Consider the following 24,830-nt stretch of genomic DNA (forward strand, 5'->3'; position numbering starts at 1 on the left):
AATAGCTGTACGGCATGGCTGTGGGTAAAGGAAGTTGGCAGGGCCAGTCTGAGTTTCAGAGCTGCATTATTGTTGTATGGAACTGCTTCAAATTTAGCACTAATCCTGTGTAAGCACAAGAGCTAAGAGTGCTAGTTAAGAGGATCTAGACTGCTGTGAAATGGGTTCCACTCTGAACAGTTCTAAAAGCACTGAAATAACCACACATACTGACACACTAGAATGCTTCTTAAGATAGAGACTTGTTATCTATCACACCCAAACAGACGGACACTCCCATATATACGACATGCTGTAATAAAACAAATGGGTCAAACTCTGAAACTTGATTGGATGAGCCACATTTTAAGTCATTGCAAAAAGCCATTAGAAACAGCTGCATCATGGACAGGGAAGGGTTTATGCCTAGGGTTTATGCTCATCGGGCAACAGATGAAAATTAGCCCCCGTGGCTAACTCTGGCTTATTTACAGTTTCACTGTTTATTAATGAGCATTGTCCCTGTTAAATTAATAAATAAAAATAGCGTAATTATAGTTCACTCTTTGCAACAGGCAAGCTAAAATGTTCTACTCTGTTTTAAGTGCCATGCCTTTCTCATGCAAATCATACAAAATGTATAAACCATTCGGAAGCGTCTCGGGTGGATTTACTGCTGTGCTATGCTCTGGCTTGCACTGCATTGTATATGTCTGCAGAGATAAAAGCAGCTTAGAGTCCCTACGGACACATCGTCACCATGATCAGGACCAGAGCATGTGACAAGACCAATGCACAGTGTCACAGACATTAACCAGCTGTCTTTTGCAGCACCCAATAAACACAGAAAGAGAACCATTATAGACTGAGGTGTGATTATTGTTGACTTTCAAAGTTAATTTACTTGGGAAATTCCAGATATTTTGGATATCCGGAAAGCATGTTTTGCCAAGGCACACTGTAAAAAGGACATTTTATTTCTAAACGATTTTTGGCTGTGATAATGGTAATAATTCATAACAGTAATAATTTAGAATGGCATATATATGATATGCATGTAGTACATCTTGAAATTCTAACCTTGCATTACTCTTCCTATTGCTAGATGTGATTTATGTTGCGTCTCCTTCCGGACACCTCGAAGTTTGCTTCGCCACAATGCAGCTACCCATAAGCAGCTACCCACAGACCCAAGTGGACGACCCTTCATTCAGAACAATCCATCCATCCCTCTTGGCTTTAATGATCTGGCTTTCATTGACTTTTCATGCCACAAGTTCCCTCGTATTGCCCAGGTAACATCAGCTGTCAGCTTTTCTGTACTTTATGTGCTGCTTGTCATGTTTCTTTATTTTGTCTGTAATATCTGAGCTTTGAGTTTCAATTTTTCTTTTATCCACAGATTTGGTGTGAAACAAACCTTCGTCGGTGTACTGGCAAATTCCATCGTTTTGTATGCGACTCGTGCGATAAGGCATTCCCTCTTAGCTCAGCTCTAGACTTACACAAAGCCTCACATGAGGAATCCAGTGGCACCCAAGAAACAACTTCACCCTTAGTTATGAAAGATGATCTTCCCAATACTGACAAAAGCAACTTTATGGACTTCCTGGGCTTGCAGCACATCTCTCAGGTCAAGCCTGCCCCTTCAGAAGAGGATGCCCAGCAGGCCAAGCTAGATAGCATCCGGGTTATTCACGTGGAGCCGAATCAGTCCACCGTACCTCAGGAGCCTGGTCTTGTTGGAAGTGTTAACCTCTCTCTTGTAGACCCTACGACTCTTCATGGTTTGTCCCACCAAGAGGCTCTCAAACTGTTGTCCCTACAGCCATTCCAGACTGGCTTTCTGGTGCAGCCAGACGGTGGTATGGTGGTGAAGCCCGTTTGTGGTGATTCCAGCACAGAACTTGCAGATATACAGCAAATACTCAAAGTAGCTTCAGCTGCTCCAAACCAGATTGCTCTTCCACCTTTATCCAAGGCCCCATGTAGTACTGGACAGTCGGGCTACAAGCAGATGCCCCCACTCAAGCCAAAACCATTGGTGGCCCCCAGAACCAGCATGGTAGCTTCAACTCCACCGCCTCTATTGAACACCCAACAAGCTTCACTGGGCTGTATCAGCCCTAGCCTTCCACCCCCTGCCAGCCATCCTATCAAGGTGGCAAGGGAGAACTCTTCATCTCCCTCATCCTCTACTGCCAACAACCAGGCTCCTGCAGAAAGAATACAAATGGAGGCAGAGTGCATGGGAGATGCACATACTCCGATGGAGATGGATGAAAGACATATCAAGCGGGAGAATAGCAAGATGGAAGAGACCACTGGAAAAAAGGGAACATCTCAAAAAGGCTCATACCCCTGTCGATTTTGTGACCAGGTCTTTGCATTCTCAGGTGTGCTCCAGGCACATATGCGTTATCATTTGGGCATCCTTCCCCACCAATGTAATATATGTGATTATGTTGCACCAGACAAGGCAACACTGATCCGTCATCTGAGAACACACAGTGGTGAGCGACCCTACGTCTGCCGGCTCTGCCTTTACCCGTTTACGGTCAAGGCTAACTGTGAGCGTCACCTCCGCAAAAAGCACATGAAAAGCAGTCGCAAGGAGATTGAGAAAAACATTAAGTATGTTACCTCATCCACGTCCACATCAGATGTCGTTGAGCAGGCTGGCACCAGTGAAACTACCTGCCGCTTCTGTGGTGAAGACCTAAAGACCTTTCGGGCCCTGCAGATTCACCTGCGCACACACAACGGCTGCCAGCGAAAGCCATATGAGTGCAAGCGTTGTGGAGCAGCCTTCCTGGCCAAACGTAACTGTATCCATCATCTTCTGAAGCAACATCCAGAGATCCAAGAGCAGGATATTGAAGACCACATAATCACTCTTCTAGCTCCATCTTCCCAAAATAGCCCAAACCCAGCTCCTCTCAATGGTGTTTCTCCTAACAATGTGGTACAGCCCATCAAGGTGGAGGACCTTAGCTTCTACACTGTAGATATGGATCAACCACTGGATTTTTCTAACAAAAGTCGAGGGGCCAACAACAATGCTGGAAGTGTAAGTGGATCACCTGGGATCAAAATTGAACCTGTCTCTTTTGACTCTTCCATGGAGCCCATTGACCTCTCTATTCCTAAGAATCCTGTGAAGAAGCTTAAACAAGACATCGAGGCTGCTTTGCCAAGAGAGGTTAAGAAAGAACATTCATCTGTTAGCATTCTTGCAAAGGCACTTCAGGCTGATAAGTCCATTGATGAAAAGTCCCAACCGCTTGGGTGCTACCAGGTTCCTGTAGCTTTGACCTCTCTTACTGGTAGCACTAGCGCTGCAGGAAGGCCCTTGCGTCTAAAACCCCTGCTTCCTAAACCTTCCTCTGCTGCTGTGAAAGAGCTTCCACCACTAGCATCCATTGCTCAGATCATCTCCTCTGTGTCCGGTGCCCCTGACCTTCTAAAACGTGACAACACTAATAGTATTAAGGCTAATTCTGAAACACCTGCCAAGCAGGAATCACCAGATACCCTAAAAGAGGAGCTTTCAGTAGTGATCTCTAAAAAGAGGACTAGGAAAAGGCCCTCCAACAGCATAGGAAAAGAGAAACCTGTGATGAATGCCCCAGACCTGAGTATTGATTTGGAGTCTAGTGGGGAGTTTGCTAGTGTTGAAAGAATGCTGGCAAACACTGACGCTAACAAGTTCAGCGCCTATCTTCAGACCAACACAATTGAGTTGGCAAGAAAAGGCAGGCAGCAGCCAGGTGCTGGTGACGAGAAAGAGATGAAAGATGAGAAACACTTGCCAGCCCAGCAGACTGTTCAACAGTCTAAAGGGAAGAAAAATGCTTACTCGAATTCCGTGCAGAAGATGATTTGCCCATTTTGTCCCAGAGTTTTTCCTTGGGCCAGCTCGCTTCAGCGCCACATGCTAACACACACAGGTAATTTTTGTTTTGTCTGACAACATTAGTACAGTGTGTACACTGATGTAGACCAGGGTTCACCAATCTCGTTCCTGGAGGTCCGGTGCCCTGCAGGGTTTAGCTTCAGCTTGCCTCAACACACCTGCCTGGGTGTTTCAAGTATACCTAATAAGACCTTAATTAGCTTGTTCAGATGTGTTTGATTAGAGTTGAAGCTAAAATCTGCAGGACACCAGACCTCCAGGAACAAGTTTGGTGATCCCTGATGTAGACACTGCGTGTTGCCCTTGTTATTTATTTTTTATTATTATGTTGAATTACTTAAACAGGTCAGAAGCCATATCCTTGTCCCCAATGTGATGCCTTCTTCTCAACCAAATCCAACTGCGAACGACATCTTTTACGCAAGCATGGCATTTCCAACCGAGTGCTTAGACGCAATGGTGTAATACCCAAGCCTAAAGATGCAGACGATGGCTCACCAGAAAGTGCAGGTATCAAAACTAATTAATAAACAGAAACTTGCTCTAATATTAGACCCCTTTCACAAGATAGTAATGATGAGTTTAACCGTCATCAGCTTCTTAATCCCCTAAAGTTTTTAATATTTAGATCGTTTTTTAAATGTAAGCTATACTACTTTTTTCCTTTCCCGAAAGTCATTATAACACTATTATGAAGTTTTCTTTTTGTTATTTGAGCAAATTGGTATGCAAAGAAATTATTTGTGGTATATTTTACCCAACTATAATAAATTCTGTTACATTCAGATCAAGTATCTTTTCAACCTCGGATATATGTTAAACTTAACCTTACGTGTCAATGTTTTTTTCAGATAGCACATCTGAGACAGAGCTTCCTATGGGTGAGGCAATGGATCTAACAAGTTCAGACCCTGAGAAGTCTGTAGCATCTGATGCTGAGAAGCCATCACCAGCCAAACCTACAGAGGCAGCTGTGGTAGAACCTCTTCTTCAAAAAGAGGATGACAAAACATCCCTCGAGTCTTTGAAGCATAACGACACAGAAAAAGAGGATGACTATTCAGATAGCATCAAGACCCTTGACTTGACCATTGTCTCCAAACCAAAGGACGTCAAGATCACTGAGAAGGAGCAGCCACAGTCCTCCCCTGCAGCAGATGAGAACATATCCGAAAAAGCAAAACCTCACGAGGAGTCTAAATTTACCTGCAAAATATGCAAGAAGAGTTTCCGTCACGCTAACACCCTCACCAGACATGAGAAAGCTCACCAGCTGGACATAATACAAGACTCTGGTGTTGCTAATGGACAAAACCTCACAAAATCAGATGATCCCATTGTGCCTTGTGAAAAGAAAGAGGTTACAGAAGACGAAGTGGAGAGCATAAGGAAGGGTAAAGCTGAGACCGAAGGAAATGGCAGTGTGGTGGAAAGTGGGCCTGATGAGGATAAAGAGGAGAGGAGTGATGATGAGGAACCTACAACTGAACCAAAGAGTGCTGAGAGAGAGCCTGGTAGCAAACCGGACAAGAGGAAAAAGGTGTGCAGTATATGCAACAAACGCTTCTGGAGCCTTCAGGACCTGACTAGACACATGCGTTCGCACACAGGTAAAGACAAAACTGAAAGCAGGCAGAGATCAGTAAATCATTCATGAGAACTTTGAAAGATTAGTTCATCCGAAAAAAATGAAAATTATGTTATTAATTACTCAACCTCATGTTGTTTCAATTCCCTATAAAGACGCTTGTCCTTTTTCTGAATACAAATTAAGATATTTTAGATTAAATCTGAGAGCTCGGGAGCTGAGAGATCTCCGAAGTCTATGAAAGGAATAAAAAACACTGTCAAAACGTTTCATATGACTTCAGTGGTTTAATTGTAATCAAGTGAAGCACCAAGAACTGTTTTGTGTTCATTGCTTCCTATAAAGGATAAGAGAGCTCTTGGATTTAATCTAAAATATCTTAATTTGTGTTCTGAAGGTCTCAGGCAATTGGATTGACATAAGGCTGGGTATTTGTTAACAGAAATATCATTTTTGAGTGAACTAGCCCCTTTAATATCAGCAGCTCTTGATTGATAAACTTTTGTTTCTGATTGAAACCTCAAAGTTTTGATGGCTTGTTTCTACCAGGTGAGAGGCCCTACAAGTGCCAGACATGCGAGCGCACCTTCACCCTCAAGCACAGTTTGGTCCGACATCAGCGAATCCACCAGAAGCTGCGCGGAGTGGATAGTGATGGTTCCACATGTGGAGCTGCAGGGGGAGCGGACGAGGAGGGCTTCAGCGGGCGTTCGGCCAGCGAAAGCGAATGCACACCCACCAGCACAAACCCACCTTCTGAGAACGAAAGTGAAATGACAGACACTGTGAAGGGGGAACCAACCTCGTATGAGAACAAGGGAGAAACCGTGGATGCAGAAGAGTATAATCAGAGCTCTGAGACGGGACCTGCAACAGAGACACCCAAAGAAACTCCAGCAGAGGATTCTCTAGCCACATCAGAGCCAGGATTCATCCAAGGATTACTGGAGATCCATACCAAGCCCACTACTGAGCACATTTTGCCCACCTCCGAGCCAGCGCTTCTGGAAGTGGAGTGAAGAGCGACTCTTTCATCGTGTAAGCATTGTGCTGCAGAAAAGACGCAGTGCCATATAACAAAGTCTAGTACATTGCATTGAGAAAAAAAAGAAGCAATGACTCTTTCCAAGTGCCTTTCTACTATTTTTTTTTTTTTTTTTTGCTATATCTTTATCAGCATTTATCTTGATCTAAAGTTGATTTTTATAGTATTTTACAATGATCTTTTTTGTGTGTATGTGTGTGTGTGGAATCCTGAGAGAACTACTTCAAGCAATATATGAACAAATGAACGCATTGTACAGTACAGCAACGGTGAAAATCTGAGATCAACAGGAGGACTTCTTTCTACTGAGAGGCTCGCAGCTGAGCGCATAACTGGAATACGCAACTTGTTCATCATAGGGGCTACTTCATGGCTCGTCCTCCTCCAGTTTGCCAGTAGCTTAATTCCATTTAATGACAGATGTTCCAGAGTCATTGTTTTATCGCAATAATGAGCTGTTCTGGGTGCTGTGTCATGTAAAGGAAACTTTGTTTGGTTTCAAGCAAAGATTTTGAGGGTCATCCTTGGGAAAAGGTGTTCAATAGCTATCTTATACAATATATGGGCAATGTTTGCCCCCAAAAAAGCTGTCCTTAGCATTAGTGTACCATTTGTGGCATGAAAGGAGGGTTTTTTTTAATGAGAGAAGGCCATGTTTTTAACTTAAGGGCTTGAGAATCTGATCCTAAAGCTCGGTCTCAGATACTTAAAGGTGTATTTCACCCAAAAATGAAAATGTACTCATTATTTACTCACCCTAAGTGGTTCCAAGCCTTTCTAAGATGTTAATTTGGACTGTAATACTATGGAAGTTAATGGTTACAGGTTTCCAACATACTAAAAAAATTATATAGGAAAGAAACTTTGAAACAAGGGTGAGTAAATGATGATGAATTTTAATTTCTAGGTAGAACTATCTCTTCAAAATCTCAAAAATAAATCCCTAATAAGGAACTAAAGGCGGCTTGTGATTAATTCTGATGTACTTGACGCACCTGCCCAGGGTTACAGTCTTCCAAAAACATCTTTTTATCTAAGCCTTACCTTTTCCGCTGAGCTTTGGCTGGCTGGTGAACTATAGACTTAATGGTGTACTTGAACCCCGTCGCCCTGCTGCCTCCTGCCAGGATCAGTCAATCCTGCACACATGTCAATCACACACTCTTTTGTAGCATTGGATCTCTCAGTTTTATGAACTTGTGTTGTAAAGAAACCATGTACGTGAAACCTCAAAGGCCACGGAGACTGTTTGAAATCTTCAAATGTTAGTCTCCTGATATCCGTCTATGAAACGCAGCGATGAATATTCAACCAATAGTGTGGGATTTTTGAATTGGCCTCTCATTAGATTGGATGTCAGGTTGGTTGTGTGCGCCCCCTAGTGGTGAAGATCTAACATCTCGACTTGTAGTATTGGATGAACTTGAATGCAAACGCAATCGCTTTCTCATGTCTGTGTATTTCCAGGACTTCTGCTTCTCCCGATGCCTTTTCCTGGGTTCATGTGAGTGTGTTTTGTGTTGGTTGGTTGTGCGTGGAAATGCGACGAATGCTCACAGTGACTGTTTTTAATGTATTTATTATGACCCAGTGTGGGGTGAAGAAGTAAATGTGGAGAAGCCATGTATTAACACGATTATGCTGCATAAAAGATGATTCAAATTCAATAATTAGCTTCCCGGAGTTGATCTGGGTCTTCGATGATAATAATCACTTTGATCCGAAAGCTTTATGTAGAACTTTGTATGCATTTTTTTTATTTTTAGGATGTGTGGTCTGTTATCTTTATTATATTATTCTGATTATTTCAGTTTGACAGAGAGATATACAAGTTGTTTTCATTGATATATTCTTTTGCATATAAAACTGTGAAATTTACTGTTATTGTGCTTTGGGTGAACCTGTAGGGTAGTTGTTTTTGCATGTTGTTCAGTTATAAATGATTTTATTTTCTGTTTTCGCCCCATCTGCCGCTCTCTCTCACTCTCAGGGTTCATACAAATGGCTTTCTCAAATCATCATTTCCCTTTGCATAATCTTTCTCTTCACCTTTGATTTCTGAGTATGTCGAATCGTCAATCACTACTTTTGTTAAGCACTTGACTGTGAATTCAAACGAACAGGGTGGAGTTATCAAGATCCACATTCCACTCATGGGTTTTCTACAAGACTTGTTATCCTTTTTTCCTTTTTAAAATAATCCTCCCTGCGTCTTTGTAAAAAATGCAGAGGAACGGAGACCTCACTGTTTGACCGATGTAATAAAAGGGAGCATTGTGTCGCTGCTACATCCCCAAAAATAATTCTACTGGACTTGAATGGAACCAGAATCACCGGGACGTTTTTGGTACACTACTCTTGTTCTTTGAATGAGTGCTTCAGAATCAGACATTTAAGCTGTTCTGTATCAAAACTATTCAAGCAATAAAGATATATTAAAGAAATGTGGAGCGGTTGTGTTTTCCCTTTCGAGCGTTAACTGCCATTTTATTGCTTAAATTTGTTTTCCAGCCCGCCCAGTATGATTGTGAACTGATATTTCTGCCAGGTAGTGAAGACCACAAATTTGGACTCTAATGCTAAGTGCATCTGGAAAGGTAAGTACTAATTTCTTTTATATTTCTGGGTAAGGGTGGCTCATTGGTTAGCACTGTCGCCTCACAGCAAGAAGGTCACTAGCGCGAGTCCAAGCAGGGCCAGTTGGCATCCTCTGGGTGCTCCGGCTTCCCCCACAGTCCAAACACATGCACTATAGGGGAATTGAATAAAGTAAATTGGCCGTAGTGTATGAATTTGAGAGTGTATGGGTGTTTCCCAGTACTGTGTTGCAGCTGCGTGAAACATGTTCAAAACTCTGAAATGGAGACTAAGAAGGAAAATGAATGATTTATGGGGAAACATTGAGCGATACTCGGTGTGCTCCTCACATGAGTGGGCTTTAGAAACCACCTGTAGGACACACACTCTCCTAAAAAAACTTGTCATAGCATCTATATACTGGAGCTTTGTGATGATCTGAAGAGCTTATTTTACCCTCAATATCGCTTTGTACAAAAACATCTGCTTAATTAATTAATAAATATGGGCGGCACAGTCGCCTCACAGCAAGGTCGCTGGTTCGAGTCCCCACTGGCCCAGTTGGCGTTTCTGTGTGGAGTTTGCTTGTTCTCCCTATGTTGAAGTGGGTTTCCTCCGGTTTCCCCCACAGTCCAAACACATGCGCTATAGGGGAGTTGGGTAAACTAAAACTATTTCACAGTACTGGGTTGTGGCTGGAAGGGCATCTGTTGCGTAAAACGTATGCCGCAATAGTTGGTGGGTCATTCCGCTGTGGCGACACCTGATAAATAAGTGACTAAGCCGAAAGAAAATGAATGAATGTTTTGTGCACCTACTGTACCACTTGTTATGTACACACGCACTATCAAGTGGCCTAGATGATGGTATGAACTTGTGTATTAAGATGCTGCATCTTAAGACATTTCAGCTTTCTCATGTGACCGACAGACAGTAAGTGGCTTCACTTGTGTACATTGCATTGATATGCACTTCAAAATCTCAGTTGAGGACTTTTTGTTTGGATTTTACCATGTTTGCCCCTCTAATGCATAGTGGAGTATTTTGAAATATTTTGAAATGCACATAGCCAGTGCCCTGACATTTTATCCTACCCATCAGATTATGCTACCAACACTGCATTTGAATGGTTCTGAGGTTGGGGTTAAGAATTAGGTCGGTTAGAGCGATATTACAGCTTCATATCACACTACTCAACATTAAAATTTACACTGGTAGCAAAATCTGATGGGTAACATATTGCGTCATAAAAATGTGCTGCCTACTTTTTCAATGGGAGGTTGGACAATCTGCGAGGTAGGACAAATCGACAGAACACCAGACCTTAAGACTGACAGACATTTAAATCAGCCAATCACATCGTGTTGTATATTATGTTTACTGGTGAACCTACAATATTCCCATTTATTATGAAATGTCATGTGTTTAAACAAACTTAAGCATTGATGGTCGGAGTAACACTGTAATAGTAATGAAATGATTCGGTGCTTGTTGCATATTCACATGCCTTAAAAAGCAGATGTGGGGAAAATATTATAGTAAATACTAGTGTTTCTGAACCATACAATAGTAAAGTACTTAGTAAAGTAATCTGTTGTGGTAATTTTATAGTGACTATGGTAACACAATCACTACAGTAATATAAACAAATTACCCACTAACTACAGACCATTTCAATGTGGTCAAGTCGTTGGCTCATGAACATTTCCTGCTTATCAAACAAAATAACTGTAACAAGAGGCAATTCAATCATAACTTTATGTTAAAACAGCTATTATACCAATACGAGGACATTTTTGGATTCTCTGAAGCTGTAGAAATTAAAAATGTAAAACAGGAAATACATTGGGGCCATTGCTTTTGTTTACATCCATCAAAATGGTCGATAGGGAGGGTGTATAATTACAATTCACCACAGTTTACTGCAGTGTAAACTTTTGTAAGCTCACTAAAATTAATAGCATTCATAACAAAGAGTTATAGATACTATAATATATTGAGTTTAATACACTTTACTATAGTATGGTAAAAAAACTATAATATTTACAGTTTTTCTTGTGGGTTACAAACGCTCTTCAAACCTATATTAAATGCAGATGTGAACACAAAGTAAATCTAAAGAGCAGGGAATGCATAGAATAACAATCACACATATTTAGTAGCTAAATCACACAGAAATATAGATTAATGGTTCAGTTCTTCTGCTTGAGGAGAGTCCTGCAGAGTTGAGCTTTAATCATGATTAAACACACCTGGAGGAGATGATCCAGATCTTCAGACTCAACACACACTTCCATGCAGGCGTTTGGAGCTTAACTGTAGGATATCAGTAGATCTTTGATACAAACACTAATAATCAAGCTAATCTAAAAGTCTTCGGGATTATTTGAAACCTACAGAGGAGTTTGATGAGGACTGGAAGTATGCAGCCTAGAAGAGAAGTCACACAATCATCTACCTGATGGAAGCTGTACTCACAGTAGGTGCCAAGGCTTCTTTCTACAAACAATTCAATCAAAATCATACAGTTTATGTACAGCTGAAGACTAAAACGATTAGCCCTCTTGTGGAATTTTAATTATTTTAAATATTCATTATCCCAAGTGATGTTTAACAGGTAATTTTCACAGGATTTGCTTTTTTTCCCAGGGGAAAGTCCAATTTATTATAGTTTGGGTGGAATAAAGAAAAATTATAATTGAGAAATATGTAAAAATAAAACTCCTGTGGTCAATATTATTAACCCCCTTTTTCAAATAACCACACAACCCTGACTTATTAAGCCTTTGAATTGCACTATAAGCTGAATAATCTTGAAAAAAAAATAACTAGTGAAATATGTTCTGTCATCAAGCAAAGACAAAATCTTATTAGAAATTTGTTGTCAAAACGTTTGATCTTAATTATTTAGGATTGTTTTTTGTGTTTGTAAAGACAAATAGGAATCATTCTGTATTCGAAATTGCCTCTTATAGCCTAGTCTCATTCACTATTCCCTACATAAGTTCGCTAATATAGTCCACTTGAACGAGTGAATCTAAGCACTTTTGTTTGTGTTTTGCTGCTCCCTCAGAGAAGGAATACATTTTAAACTTCCTGGTCAAAGCCTGTGGTAGTTATTAAACACTTAGCCTACTGTATAACAGTTATGAAACATACTTTTATCGTGTATACAAACGTTGCTTTGAACAATATTTGTGTTTAAAACTTACACTGACAGGATCGCTCGTTAGACGCCATCTTGTGGTCAGACGCGGACGTTAATTTGGCGCGAACTCTTACAGTGCATTGTCCACTATGATCCGCTATGATTTGGGACATGACTAGAAGTGGTCGCTAACTCAAATAGTGCACCATTTGAGGGTATGATGGGTCGATTTTGGATAGCCTCAGTTCACAACCATGTGGTGTCTTTATGCCAAATCATTTATACATGGTTTTGAAGATAACCATGTATTTTCTGGGATTTGCTTGAATCTTTTACACTAAGTACACATTAATCATATATGTTATTGTACATTATGCTTTAATGTAAATGAATGTCAATACTAGGCACACTATTCTTTTACTCATGTGGTGTGTAAATATATATTTATTTTATTTTTATATTAATTGTAGTAATAATATTGAATAATTTGCAACCGTTTTTATGATTTATGGACAATATTTGCTGTCTTTTAGTAGATGCAGACTTGATTTGTTTACCAAACAATTGGATTTGCATTGTACACCTTACTATTACATTTAAAATGTTATTTTTTATTTATTGTATTAGGTTTTTAGTTACTTAAGACCATTCCACATAAATCCACAGATATTTTACAAAATTCTGCAAAAATAACAACAAAACATCACCCAAGATTGCTTTGCTCTAGTTATTCCACAATAGTAAAATATTTTAATGGTCAATTTAAAACCGTTTAAAATGTGTAGGAAAAATGTATAAGTAAAATTTGTCTTATTCTAGGCAAATAGATTATTATTGTTATATTTATTCATTTCATAAATTTTCTGTATCTTTTAGTACGCCAGTTAAACCCCATTTCTAAACTTTCATTGCCAATCTTAGCCGATCGTAATCAATTGTTTTGGGTCAATTCTGAATTTCCACAACCAGCACAGAGCCTCTGGGACCGGAGAAAGGCTGGATTTACCTTCCCACCAGATCTGACATGTATGTTATAAAAATTTCACTAGAGGGCTAATAACGTCATTTAGTCTTCAACTGTAGTCTTCAAACTGCGTCTCTGCAGATTCTAAACAGATGTACAGGGTGGGCCATTTATATGAATACACCTTAATAAAATGGCAATGGTTGGTGATATTAACGTCCTGTTTGTGGCACATTAGTATATGTGAGGGGCCAAACTTTTCATGATGGGTGGTGGCCATTTTGAAGTCAGTCATCTTGGATCCAACTGTTGTTTTTTTCAATAGGAAAAGGGTCATGTGACACATCAAACTTATTGGGAATTTCACAAGGAAAACAATGGTGTGCTTGGTTTTAACGTAACTTTATTCTTTCAAGAGCCCTCTCACATATACTAATGTGCCACAAACAGGACGTTAATATCACCAACCATTCCCATTTTATTAAGGTGTATCCATATAAATGGCCTACCCTGTAGATCAGGTTTGAGATGTTCTGAATGGACGGAAAGTTCTTCAGATGGGATTATTTCTCATCAGGAGATCTGATAGGGAAGGTTTTCCACAAAAAAAGTGAATGTGTATTTTCCTCCTCGACTATGGTAACTAACTAAAAAAGCCACATGGACTGCTGTTGTGTGGTTTCATGATGACTGAAGTGTTTCTGGAGCGAGTCTTGAATAGTATTATTATTTCTCAAAAACAGTTTATTTGGCATCAGAAATGGAGCAGTCTTTAATAGACACTGAAGATCTGTATGATGTTTGGCAGGTGAGAAATCCTGGTTTCCATCCACAACGCTTATTTTTCCTCTTTTAAAGTCATAGGACTGGACGGACATGAGGAGACCGTAACGGCCTTCACCTCATCCATTATAGCAAAGTCGTTTTCTTCAGATTTCACTTGATATTCTGCAAAAATAAAAATACAGTGCAGTTACATTCATTGATTAATTCAAAAAGTCATTTTTCAATCAATTTGTAGTGCTGTCATCTGATTAATTGTGATTAAACACATCCAAAATAAAGGTTTCTATTTACTTAATATGTGTGTACTCACTGTGTAGAATATTGTGTGAATATATGTGTGTGGGTGCATGTGTATATAAATATATATAATAGAGAGAGAGAGAAAGTATATGTTAACATTATTTTGAACCAACTGTTTATAATTTCTAAAACAGCTAATCACACAGTTAAAGGATCCGAAAAATACCAATCTGTAAACATTTTTAATATTTTAAATGAGGAAAATAAACATGTATTATAAATGTCACCAAAATAGTCTGCGAGTTTACAGTATACAACATACTTTACTACATAATGTACTTTTGAGGCTTTTTTTAGTTGAGAATGCAGAAATTTAGATTGCAACTATGCAGTTTATTTATAATGATAGTGCTCATTTTAAATATTCATAATTTCAGAGATTCAGCGCATTGATGGCCAGACTGTCATACTGAGCAGAGCAAAGACTGTTGACGTTCCGCCACACGATGGCGACAGAGACTGCACAATAAGTCCTTAGAGGAGAGAAAAATTACTGGCGTATGTTTCAAACTACAGCAGAACAAATCATTATAGATCAGGTAAGTGACATAAGTCGATCTCTCTCTTTTGTATTTTGTTGTGCTCTATTTATACCATAGTAATCTGGTAGTGTTTGCTTTGCTTTGGCTTTTTCAGGGGTTATTTATTGTAATATCTAGATTGCAACAGAGAAATACTGGAAAATCTCTATAGACTGATGGCATTTCATGCCGTTCAGCCTTATAATCTTAAAATGTGAGCATAATCAGCTGTTTTGTCAAAATTTTAGACCTTATGCTAGAGAATCATTCAATACTAGCTCTAAAGTGATGATGGTGTATGAGCAATGGTTTATACTGTTCTGACTTCAGCTGCAGATGTGAATGAACAGTCGAAGAAAGCAGTTCCTCTTACAAAAGGATTTTTTAGACTCTCAGTATTATTTTCTTTTTTATGCACATGATTATGCCATCAAACTGTTGTATAAACGCAATATCACACGAGTAACAGTGCAATATGGCTGTATATTGTCATTGGTGGGACACTAAGGCACCCGGCCTGCGGCCTCGAACCAATGTACGGCTCCCACCAGTACCGATATACAGCCATATTGCACTGCTACTTGTGTGATGTTGCTCATGTATATTATATATAAATATTTAATTAACAAATATATAAACTTCTCAAATATATAAATGTGTATTTATTTATAGCAGTGGTCTCAAACTCAATTCCTGGAGGGCCACAGCTCTGCATCATTTCGCTCCAACCAGCTCCAACTCGCTCCTGCTTAATAGTTCCTAGTAGTCTTGAACAGCTTGATTAGTTCAATCGGCTGTGTTTGATTAGGGTTGGAGCAAAACTGTGCAGAGCTGCGGCCTTCCAGGAATTGAGTTCGAGACCTATGATTTACAGTATATGTAAAATAAATACGCACACAAAATATGTACAAAATAAGCACACGCATATATTAAGTAAATACAAGCTTTTATTTTGGATGCAATTGATCTCGATTAGTCTTTTGACAGCACTATTTACTATTTTTTTTTTTTTAATTAGTTTCTTTTTTCACAACAAGAAGCAGTATACATTAACATTCTTCATGAACGTAAATATACCCGAATTAGCACAAAGTCTCATTGGTCGTCACTTTCCCAGATGTTATAGGCCTATAAACCAACAAAAATACAAATTCAAATTATAAACAAAACTCAAATGAACAGCAGGGGTCCGTTCTTCGTACATGGATTACTTGGTTAGCTGGATTTGGTTATTGACGATTTGACACGATCCAGGATAGTTTCGTTCTTCAAAACTCATCCGAGAGTCGTTGTCATAGCAACAGGTCTGGTAGCTCAAATCTGCTTGGGAGCAGCAGCTAATTTCATATAAACAGGTTTAGCACGGGCCTTTCAAGCAAAGGTAATACTTAAAATATTTACCGAATACTGTTGTTTGCTTACAGTAGTAACCTATAGGTTATATATACTTGGAAAATTATAATAATTAGTAATGTTTAATATTAAATAATAAATAATATTTATGTTTATATACATCTAAGTTTTAAAATATATATAAATAAAACTTTTGCAATCTGCACTTCAAAATAAAAGTACCAAATGGGGTGGTTCTCCCCAAGGGGATCAAAGAGAACATTTATTATTATGGACTTTTTAGAGACAAACGTGTACTATTTTAAGGTACTGACCCAGCTTTACAATTTGTGTATGATAATAGACATGCACAATATTCAACTGTTTTTTGTTTGTATGTTTTTAAAGGAATAATTATTTATGCAGTTATGCACGTTTTAACTTCTTTACCGATGTCAAAATGCTTTTTTGATGCAAAATGAATTTAAATTCGATGATTACGAAACTTGAATAGGCCTAGGTGACTATAATAAAGAAAATAATTTGAAAATAATTAAACTGAATAAAATCTCTAAATATTCTTGACACATGTAAAGCCTGCAGCTCAAAACACAGGTGAAAAGTTATTGCGAATCATATTTAATGAACATTTTACTGTGAATTTTATGTAATTTTACTCGCATGGATAGAATCTTAATCAGATGATGTGATTACGCTGCTGTACAGTCAGCCAAACGTTGCATTGCTGATTATGATTTCGAGGATCGATAGATCTGTTCTTCAGCACATGAACTGATCTGAGATCGCTGCATCCAGACATTTTAATCTGATTGTTTGAGGAACCAAATTAGCCAAAGATCAGTGATCAAGATTAAAAGATTCAGGATCTGTCAAATCATCTTAGATCATTTAAGCGAGGTACGAAGAACGGACCCCAGAAAACAACAACAAAACAGCAAAACAAAACAACAACAATAAAAATCAATTTCTCAAAACTATACTGAAATGATATAGATATGATAGAGATTGTGGTATCAAATTCCACTGATGTGATGCTCTAAAAGGAAATAATAAGAAAAAAATAATAATTAAATTAAAGTGTAAGAACGCAATCAGCTCTAGCTGCACCTCTTGTCACTCCGTTTTCAGCAGATTAAAATGAAATAACGTCAGCCAGAGGGTGAAGAACTAAACCATGCATAACCTTTTAAACTACACAACCATTTTTAAACTTGATGTTGTTTTCCCAACTAAGCAGTTTGTTTTAAATAGTACGATGGTGATGTACAACGTGCTTGTTAGGCTAATAGGTTTTAAAACGGTTATAGTTCTGACTTGTTTGTAATATGATCAATGTTTATGATGGTTCTAGATGGCTCTGGAAGGGCTTCAGCTGTATAAAACATGTGCCAGAGTAATTGGTGGTTCATTCTGCTGTGGGGACAGAAACAAAAATGGCTAAACGGAGCATACACTAACCGTATTATTCGGTCACAAGATGGCGCCAAACAGTAAAAAAACAAAACCAGCAGAGGAGACAGACCGGCATATAAATCTGGATGTGAACCCTAACTCGGATGTACCTGTGTTATCAGTTTCAGAAATTGTTATCTGTGAATAACATACCCAGGAATGTTGTGACTGACCAATCAGAATAGAGTATTCTAGACAGCCTTATAGTAAATTTTGGCTTAGTGGTTAGCACGGTCACCTCACAGCAAGAAGGTTGCTGGTTCGAGTACCGGTTGGGCCAATTGGCACTTCTGTGTGGGGTTTGCATGTTCTGCCCGTGTTGTGTCATGGGTTTCCCCCATAGTCCAAACACATGCGCTAAATTGGCGCTAAATTCGCCGTTGTGTGTGTGTGTGTGTGTGTGTGTGAATGAATGAATGAATGAATGAATGTGAGAGTGTATGGGTGTTTCCCAGTACTGGGTTGCAGCTGGAAGGACATCCGCTGTGTAAAACATATGTTAGAATAGTTGGTGGTTCATTCCGCTGTGGTGACCTCTAATAAATAAGGGACTAAGCCGAAGGAGAATGAATGAATGAATGAATATTATATTATTAACTGCACTGCATTATATTTTCAGATCATATGTTTATTTTAGTCAGGCGAGGTCCTTGTGATGCACATTCATGTGTCATGGATTTTGAAGGAGACCTCATTCTTCATCTATTCAGCATGTAAGAAAACACTTTAAAACACACATTATATATATATATTTGAATCTCCTGTTTGAAATGAGCTAAGCCAGACTCACCATCTTCATCAGAAGACACTGGCTCCTGTTTGACTTCCACACTTGTGTTTGACGGACCGGCGCCAACAGGAGCATCCTTCGCATCTGAAGAAAGTCATTTGAATAATAAAAAAAAAACATATATATTGTTAGAATAATATATAACATGTTAGAAAAAGGCAGAATTTTAATGGCCACACGATTTATTTTACAGTATATGTATACTCCACTTGCACTTACAGTTTAGGGATGGTACCCATTTATTACCTATTATGTGTAATGACTAGGGGTATAACAGATCACGGCTGATCTGTGATCCGTACAGATCACAACCCATGGCTCGGAACACAAGTGACCCGCGGATTAATAATTTTTTTAACTTGTCGATTAATCCTAAATTTGTTTCGCAGAGAGATCGCTTCTCGCATCATTCCAATCATATGTTTGAAAGCGTTTAGGCTTTCCTATAAAAAATAATGACGGAACAAGTTACAACACTGCTTGTTTAGCCTGCATTAATGCATTCAGTGTAAGGCGAATGATTACTCAATAAAAATCAGGATCTCAACACCCACGCAAAATACATTTTAAATGATGGTGATTTGCATATGTTCATTAATCTTAAAAGATAAAGTCTTCAGTCTTTTGAGTTAGTTGAACTGAGTTAATGAAGTTACAAGCAGTCAATGAACACAGAAGTACTGGGAGAACAGTTTATAGTTGAGGTAAAATCACTGATGTTTATGGTAAAGATTAAAATCACCATCATCCGCATTTAACTTGATGATCTAAATGAAAGTTGTAGGCAACTTTCAACCAATAGGTGGCGACAACCAGCCATCAAAAATACGCCACTGAATAATTCTTCAAAAATGATCATCTAGCAATGAAATAAAGTTTCATGAGTGAATAACTGAATCATTTATTAAAAATGAGACTAAAATAAATATGGGTTGTAGAAGTGATAGTGTTAGATTTCTACATTTTGAGCATTATCAGCAGCAGTAGGAGTAACAGTGAATTTTTCACAGTACTGAATATTTTACTATTTATTTTTATTCAGATGATTATTTTTTCATTTTATTTTTAATAAAATTACTGTTTCTGTTTGTTAAAACCAAAAGTGTCTCGCAGTGCTACTTTTGTAATAAATGGAAAGCAAATTACATTTGTCTCCTGCCCTTTTTGGCTGATCCAAAACATGGTCCGATCCGTGACTAAAAAACCATAATGTGATCCAAACCATGAGATTTATGATCCCGTTACACCACTAGTAATGATAAGGGCTGGGATGCTTCACAAAATCATTGGCTTGTATAATGTTTCTGTGGTCACAGGTTTCAGACTGATTCAGTTTACATATTAAAAAAAACATTGGACTATGCTCCAAACAAAACTGGACTATTACTTAAATTATTTTAGTTTTCAGCGTTCTTTCAAATATCATCTTTTGTGTTAAACTGAATACAGAAATTCATAAAGGTTTAGGACCACCTGAGGGAGACTAAAAAAAATAAATTAATTAAAATTGTCATTTTTGGGTGAACTATCCCTTTAAGGCAGGGGTGTCTAAACTCAGTCCTAGAGGGCCCGTGTCCTACTGAGTTTAGCTCCAACTTGCTTCAAGGATGTTTCTAGTATATCTAGTAAGAACTTGATTCGCTAATTCGGGTGTGTTTGAATAGGGTTGGAGCTAAACTCTCCAGGACACCGACCCTCCAGGACTGAGTGTGGACACCCCTGCTTTAAGGGGTTAATTTCTGGATAAACTATCCCATACCTGCATAAATACTGAGTAAATTGTAATTTGAGTGACCTATTATGCAAAAATCAGTTGTATTAGAATTTTTTTTTAAAATATAAAGTTTAAACAGTTATGTGGCAAGAATAATCTAATGATAAAAAGTTATTCGTTTTATTTTTTATAATCAGACTTGATGAAAACAGTCTGGAGAAACACTTTGATTGACATTCTCTCTTTGCAGTGTCATCAGAGGGGGAAAGCCCCGCCCACTAGTGACTATCTCTCCCTCATTAGCATAGGATGTTAGTCTTGTTTTGGAATCTGCCACTATGCTGACGCACAGGCATTTATAGCTCCGCCCTCTTTTGAAAAGAGCTCAATCTCATTTGAATTTAAAGTGACAGTCACCAAAATTAGGATCAAAGCCTGAAAGGGTCAGTTATAAAACATCATCTGTGTTATTTTGAGCTGAAACTGCATACACACACACACACACACACACACACACACACACACACACTAGATGCACCGGAGAATTTTACATCTTGTAAAAAAAAAGAGCATAATAGGGATTATTAATTTCTGAATGAACCATCTCGTACCTGGATGCATTACACGCAGGTGTTTCTTCATAGAGGACGAATGGGCAAAGAACTTGAGGCATATGGGACACTGGTAGGGCTTTTCCCCCGTGTGACTGCGCAGATGAACAGACAGATGCGCAAACTGCCTGTAGCTCTTCTTGCATTGAGGACACTGGTACGGCTTTTCTCCGGTGTGGACCCTCTGATGCACCATCAGATCCTTCGTCTGTCCGAAACTCTTCCCGCAATCCGGACACTCGAATTTGGGTTTGATCTCCTTGGTGTGCGTGCGCATGTGAACTTTCAGGTGCCCCGCCTGGTTGAAGATCTTGTCGCACTGCGGACACTGGTGTTTTTCTTCGGTGTGTGTGCGCCGGTGTAGAACCAGACTGCTGGGGTGGCTGAAGCTGCGTTCGCACTGGGAGCACTGGAAGAGTTGGTTTCCGCGGTCGTAGTGATGGCGGCGCTGATGACGCGCCAGATCAGACACTTTAACGAATCCTCTGTTACACTCGGTGCATTTGTGGGGGCGTTCTCCTTCGTGAACGTAACGCACGTGTTTCCTCAGACCTGCCGCCTTAGTGAATGTCTTCAGACACAAACTGCATGTGTGGGAGACCCCTGAAAATACACAACATAAAAAATATTAACAATTTAAAATAGTTTATATTCAATATATACAGACTAGGGTTGGGCAATATAGCAAAAATCCAAGCTCTAATTATTTTCCATATGACGATATATATTTCTATACAAGCTGTTAATGCTTCCAGATTCAAAAGAGTGCCACAAAAAAATTTGAGGGTCTATTAAATGGCAGAATATTTTCGTCTGATAAATTTTCAGTGGCTAAAAATTCAGTGCATCTCTAATGTAATATAATACATTTCCAATAGCTGCGTTTCCACTATCACGCCTAAAGCGAGCATGCCAGGACGAGATAAGGCCAGTCGCGTTTCCACTGTCACTTCCGGGGCCTCATTGGGCCAAAGCGGGGCTTCCTCGGGGTCATTGGCCGCCCTTTTTCGGCCAGCCGAATACCTTGGGCCAAAGAGGGCCAGCTGGGGCTTCAGGGTGGAGTGAAACCACAGTCCTGCGCAGCGCTGGTTTACAAACGGATAGGGGAAAACTGCACGTAAAAATGTGTTTTATGTCCTCGAACAAATGAGCTACTAACCTGACAGTGGAAACGCGACATGATTTCGCCCTCACTCCTCATGCTCCTGGGCTATTGGCACGGCCCGGCCCGATAAAAGCCCCGGCTCACACTGGCCAGACAGCGGAAATGCAGCTATTGTTGCACATTTCTGCTGTGTGATTGGCTCTTAGATCATTATAGAGTGAAAAAAGTCCACATTTTATCATTATTATTGACATTATGGCGATTTGATATAATATCGTTTATCGCCCCAGCCCTGATACAGATGAACACCTCTTGTTAAATTAATTCTTTCAAAATATTTCCTGTGTGCTGTTTAATTTTAAATTATTAATTTCTAAAAATAGATTTTTTTTTGTCTTTGCCATGATGACATTGTGTGTGTGTGTGTGTGTATATATATATATATATATATATATATATATATATATATATATATATATATATATATATAGATAGATAGATATATATATAGATAGATAGATAGATAGATAGATAGATAGATAGATAGATAGATAGATAGATAGATAGATAGATAGATAGATAGATAGATATATATGGATAACTAATTAGTATTACCAGACACTACTATCCAGCCTAAAGTGCAATGTAAAGGCTTAATAAGGCATAATATTTGACTAAATATTTTTCAAAATACTAATATTCAGCTTAAAGTGCCATTTAAATGCTTAACGAGGTTAATTAGGCAAGTTAGGGTAATTTGGCAAGTCATTGTATAACAGTGGTTTGTTCTGCAGACTATCAAAAATAAAATATTGCTTAAGTGGGCTAATAATATTGACCTTAAAATAGGTTTAAAACAATTAAAAACTGATTTCATTTTAGCTGAAATAAAACAAATAAGACTTTGTCCAGAAGAAAAAATATTATTGGAAGTACTGTGAAAAATTCTGGTACCTGTTAAACCTCATTTGGGAAATATTGGAAAAAGAAAACAAAACTCAAATAATTCTGACTTCAGCTGTACATGACAAATTCAATTTGCACCACTTCATTTGAGCTCAAGAAAATATTAATGCTGCTGTTAAAAACCTTGACTATTATAACGCCTCACGACAATCATGTTTATGACAGATTTATGACAAGTTATGCTGTCTCGGTGATGTCAAAGACAACTCAATATCATCTTTGCATTTAAAGTGACAACTGAGCTACTGACACTTAATGACAGTTGTCTAGGCATGCATACAATCTTATTAATATTCATGATCATGTCATGTTTATGAAGGTGCGATGACAGTCTTATGAAAACCCCTTTCAAGTGTATCTGGAATGCTATTTTAATCATAAATAGTTCCTTCTAGCCAAGAAGTGTTATTTCGCTAACACTGGCTTATTATCTGCCTATTATTGTGCTATTAACTGATTATTAGAACTTTTAAAGTATTGTCTTATTTTACATCCCTAATCAACAACTCAACTACTACCTTCTAGCTATTAATAATCAGCAAATTAGTAGTTTATTGAGCTAAAAGTCTTCGTTAATGGTTTGTTATCAGAGTGAATTAAAACATGACCTTTATTTCTTGTAGCATTTATTGAAGGATTTTACAAACCCATACTCGTTCAGATAGCTAGCTTACTTGAATATATCTTACCAGAGTGGAATGTATCTTGATGACTCTTTACAGCAGCTTCAGAGACGAATGTTTGATCGCACATTGAACACTGGAGAGGGTTTTGTCCCGGGTGGGTGCTCTGGTGCGAGATCAGGTTTCTCCTCCAGCGAAAGCTAAGGCCGCACTCGGTGCATTTATAGCGTTTTTCACTGGTGTGAATCCGCTGGTGGATTTTAAACATGCACTGCTGGCTGAATTTCTTCCCGCAATGACTGCATTCAAACGGCTTTTCTTGAGAGGACACTTTTGGTTTTTCTGCCGGTTTCTCAGATCCACTTTGCTTCTTTGTGGAGGTTTCTAGAAAACACAGAGAGAAATGTATTAACCCTTATGTGCTGGTGGGGATGTTTTCATCCACTCTGAGGTGATTCTGAGGCTTAATTTGGCCACAGATTTCTCTGTGTTTCAGTAAATGGAATGAATTTTGGTGACAAATCTTATTTTGACACATATTTTGGGAAAATGCTTTGAACATTTTACAAAACCTCAACAATACGCTCTCTGCAAATTGACTCCCTTTCATTATGTTGGTGTCTGTTTATTCCCCATTGACTTCCATTATAATCACATTTTTTGATTGCAAAGCCATGACACCAAATAATCTTGATTGTTGATGGTTTCAAATTTGTAATTTTACTTTCAGTGCAAAAAAAAGCTTAATTTCTGGCTTTTATATGGAGTATTTTTTGTGTGAGTGTATGAGTGACCTTTGCGCACTTACCTAGATATGTCTGAGAAAGTCAAAATAAGCCCCTCAGCTCTCAGAACACAGTATGTGTATTAACCTCCTAGGGCTTGAGTTTTCACATACATGGACAGCACATTTTAGCTCTTAAGTGGCTATTTAAAATACTTTGAATGCTTTATTTTGTTACAGACAGTGTCATCCTGCAACTGTTTTGCAGCATATGAAATGTCCCAAACCCTATTTTTAACTGTCCAAAATGGGAAAAATGTTGTTTTTACTCTCTGATAGTCAAAGCAAGTTCAAAAAAATTTCTCTGTTAAAAATATGCATTAAAAACAATTCAGGATAAAGTGTTTAATAAACTGTTTTAAATTCGGGCCACGAGTCCACATATATGGACATAATTTTTCTCTGAAAGTACATCGTATCAAAAGATGATACTTATAAATACCTAATTAGAATTTAAAAAAATATATAAGCCCAAATAGCAAAGATAAATAAAAAATGCATGTAAAAAAAAAAAATCAAAACAGCTTGAGCCTTAAGAGGTTAATGCGCGCACACACAATAATCTGCTGTTTTACTCCATTGAACTCCATATAAAAGCCAGAAACTTT

At 38.5% G+C, this 24,830-nt stretch overlaps 2 protein-coding genes across 4 annotated transcripts in view; one reads left to right on the forward strand and one right to left on the reverse strand.

Moving 5' to 3' along the window:
* rreb1a (ras responsive element binding protein 1a) overlaps positions 1 to 8,972 on the forward strand; it is a 112,336-nt gene extending 103,364 nt beyond the window's left edge. For both annotated transcript variants that reach the window (XM_056450213.1, XM_056450212.1), the window contains 5 exons: positions 1,085 to 1,274; positions 1,382 to 3,929; positions 4,241 to 4,405; positions 4,747 to 5,505; positions 6,033 to 8,972. In XM_056450213.1, coding sequence (XP_056306188.1) covers positions 1,085 to 1,274; positions 1,382 to 3,929; positions 4,241 to 4,405; positions 4,747 to 5,505; positions 6,033 to 6,502 — 4,132 coding nt within the window. In that variant the 3' untranslated portion in view covers positions 6,503 to 8,972. The remainder of the gene's footprint in view (positions 1 to 1,084; positions 1,275 to 1,381; positions 3,930 to 4,240; positions 4,406 to 4,746; positions 5,506 to 6,032) is intronic.
* A 2,317-nt stretch (positions 8,973 to 11,289) lies between these two features.
* The window catches only part of znf271 (zinc finger protein 271), a 28,119-nt gene continuing 14,578 nt past the window's right edge, over positions 11,290 to 24,830 (reverse strand). Inside the window, exons 9-13 of one of the 2 annotated variants that reach the window (XM_056450370.1) lie at positions 23,505 to 23,822; positions 20,745 to 21,347; positions 18,420 to 18,503; positions 15,902 to 15,952; positions 14,080 to 14,165 (exon numbers count right to left, since the gene is read on the reverse strand). In XM_056450370.1, the coding sequence (XP_056306345.1) occupies positions 15,945 to 15,952; positions 18,420 to 18,503; positions 20,745 to 21,347; positions 23,505 to 23,822 (1,013 nt within the window). In that variant the 3' untranslated portion in view covers positions 14,080 to 14,165; positions 15,902 to 15,944. Of the gene's footprint in view, positions 14,166 to 15,901; positions 15,953 to 18,419; positions 18,504 to 20,744; positions 21,348 to 23,504; positions 23,823 to 24,830 lie in introns of both variants that reach the window. The other variant, XM_056450369.1, reaches the window with a different exon arrangement.

The sequence above is a fragment of the Danio aesculapii genome, chromosome 24, assembly GCF_903798145.1.
Source record: "Danio aesculapii chromosome 24, fDanAes4.1, whole genome shotgun sequence".
Taxonomy (NCBI): Eukaryota; Metazoa; Chordata; class Actinopteri; order Cypriniformes; family Danionidae; genus Danio; species Danio aesculapii.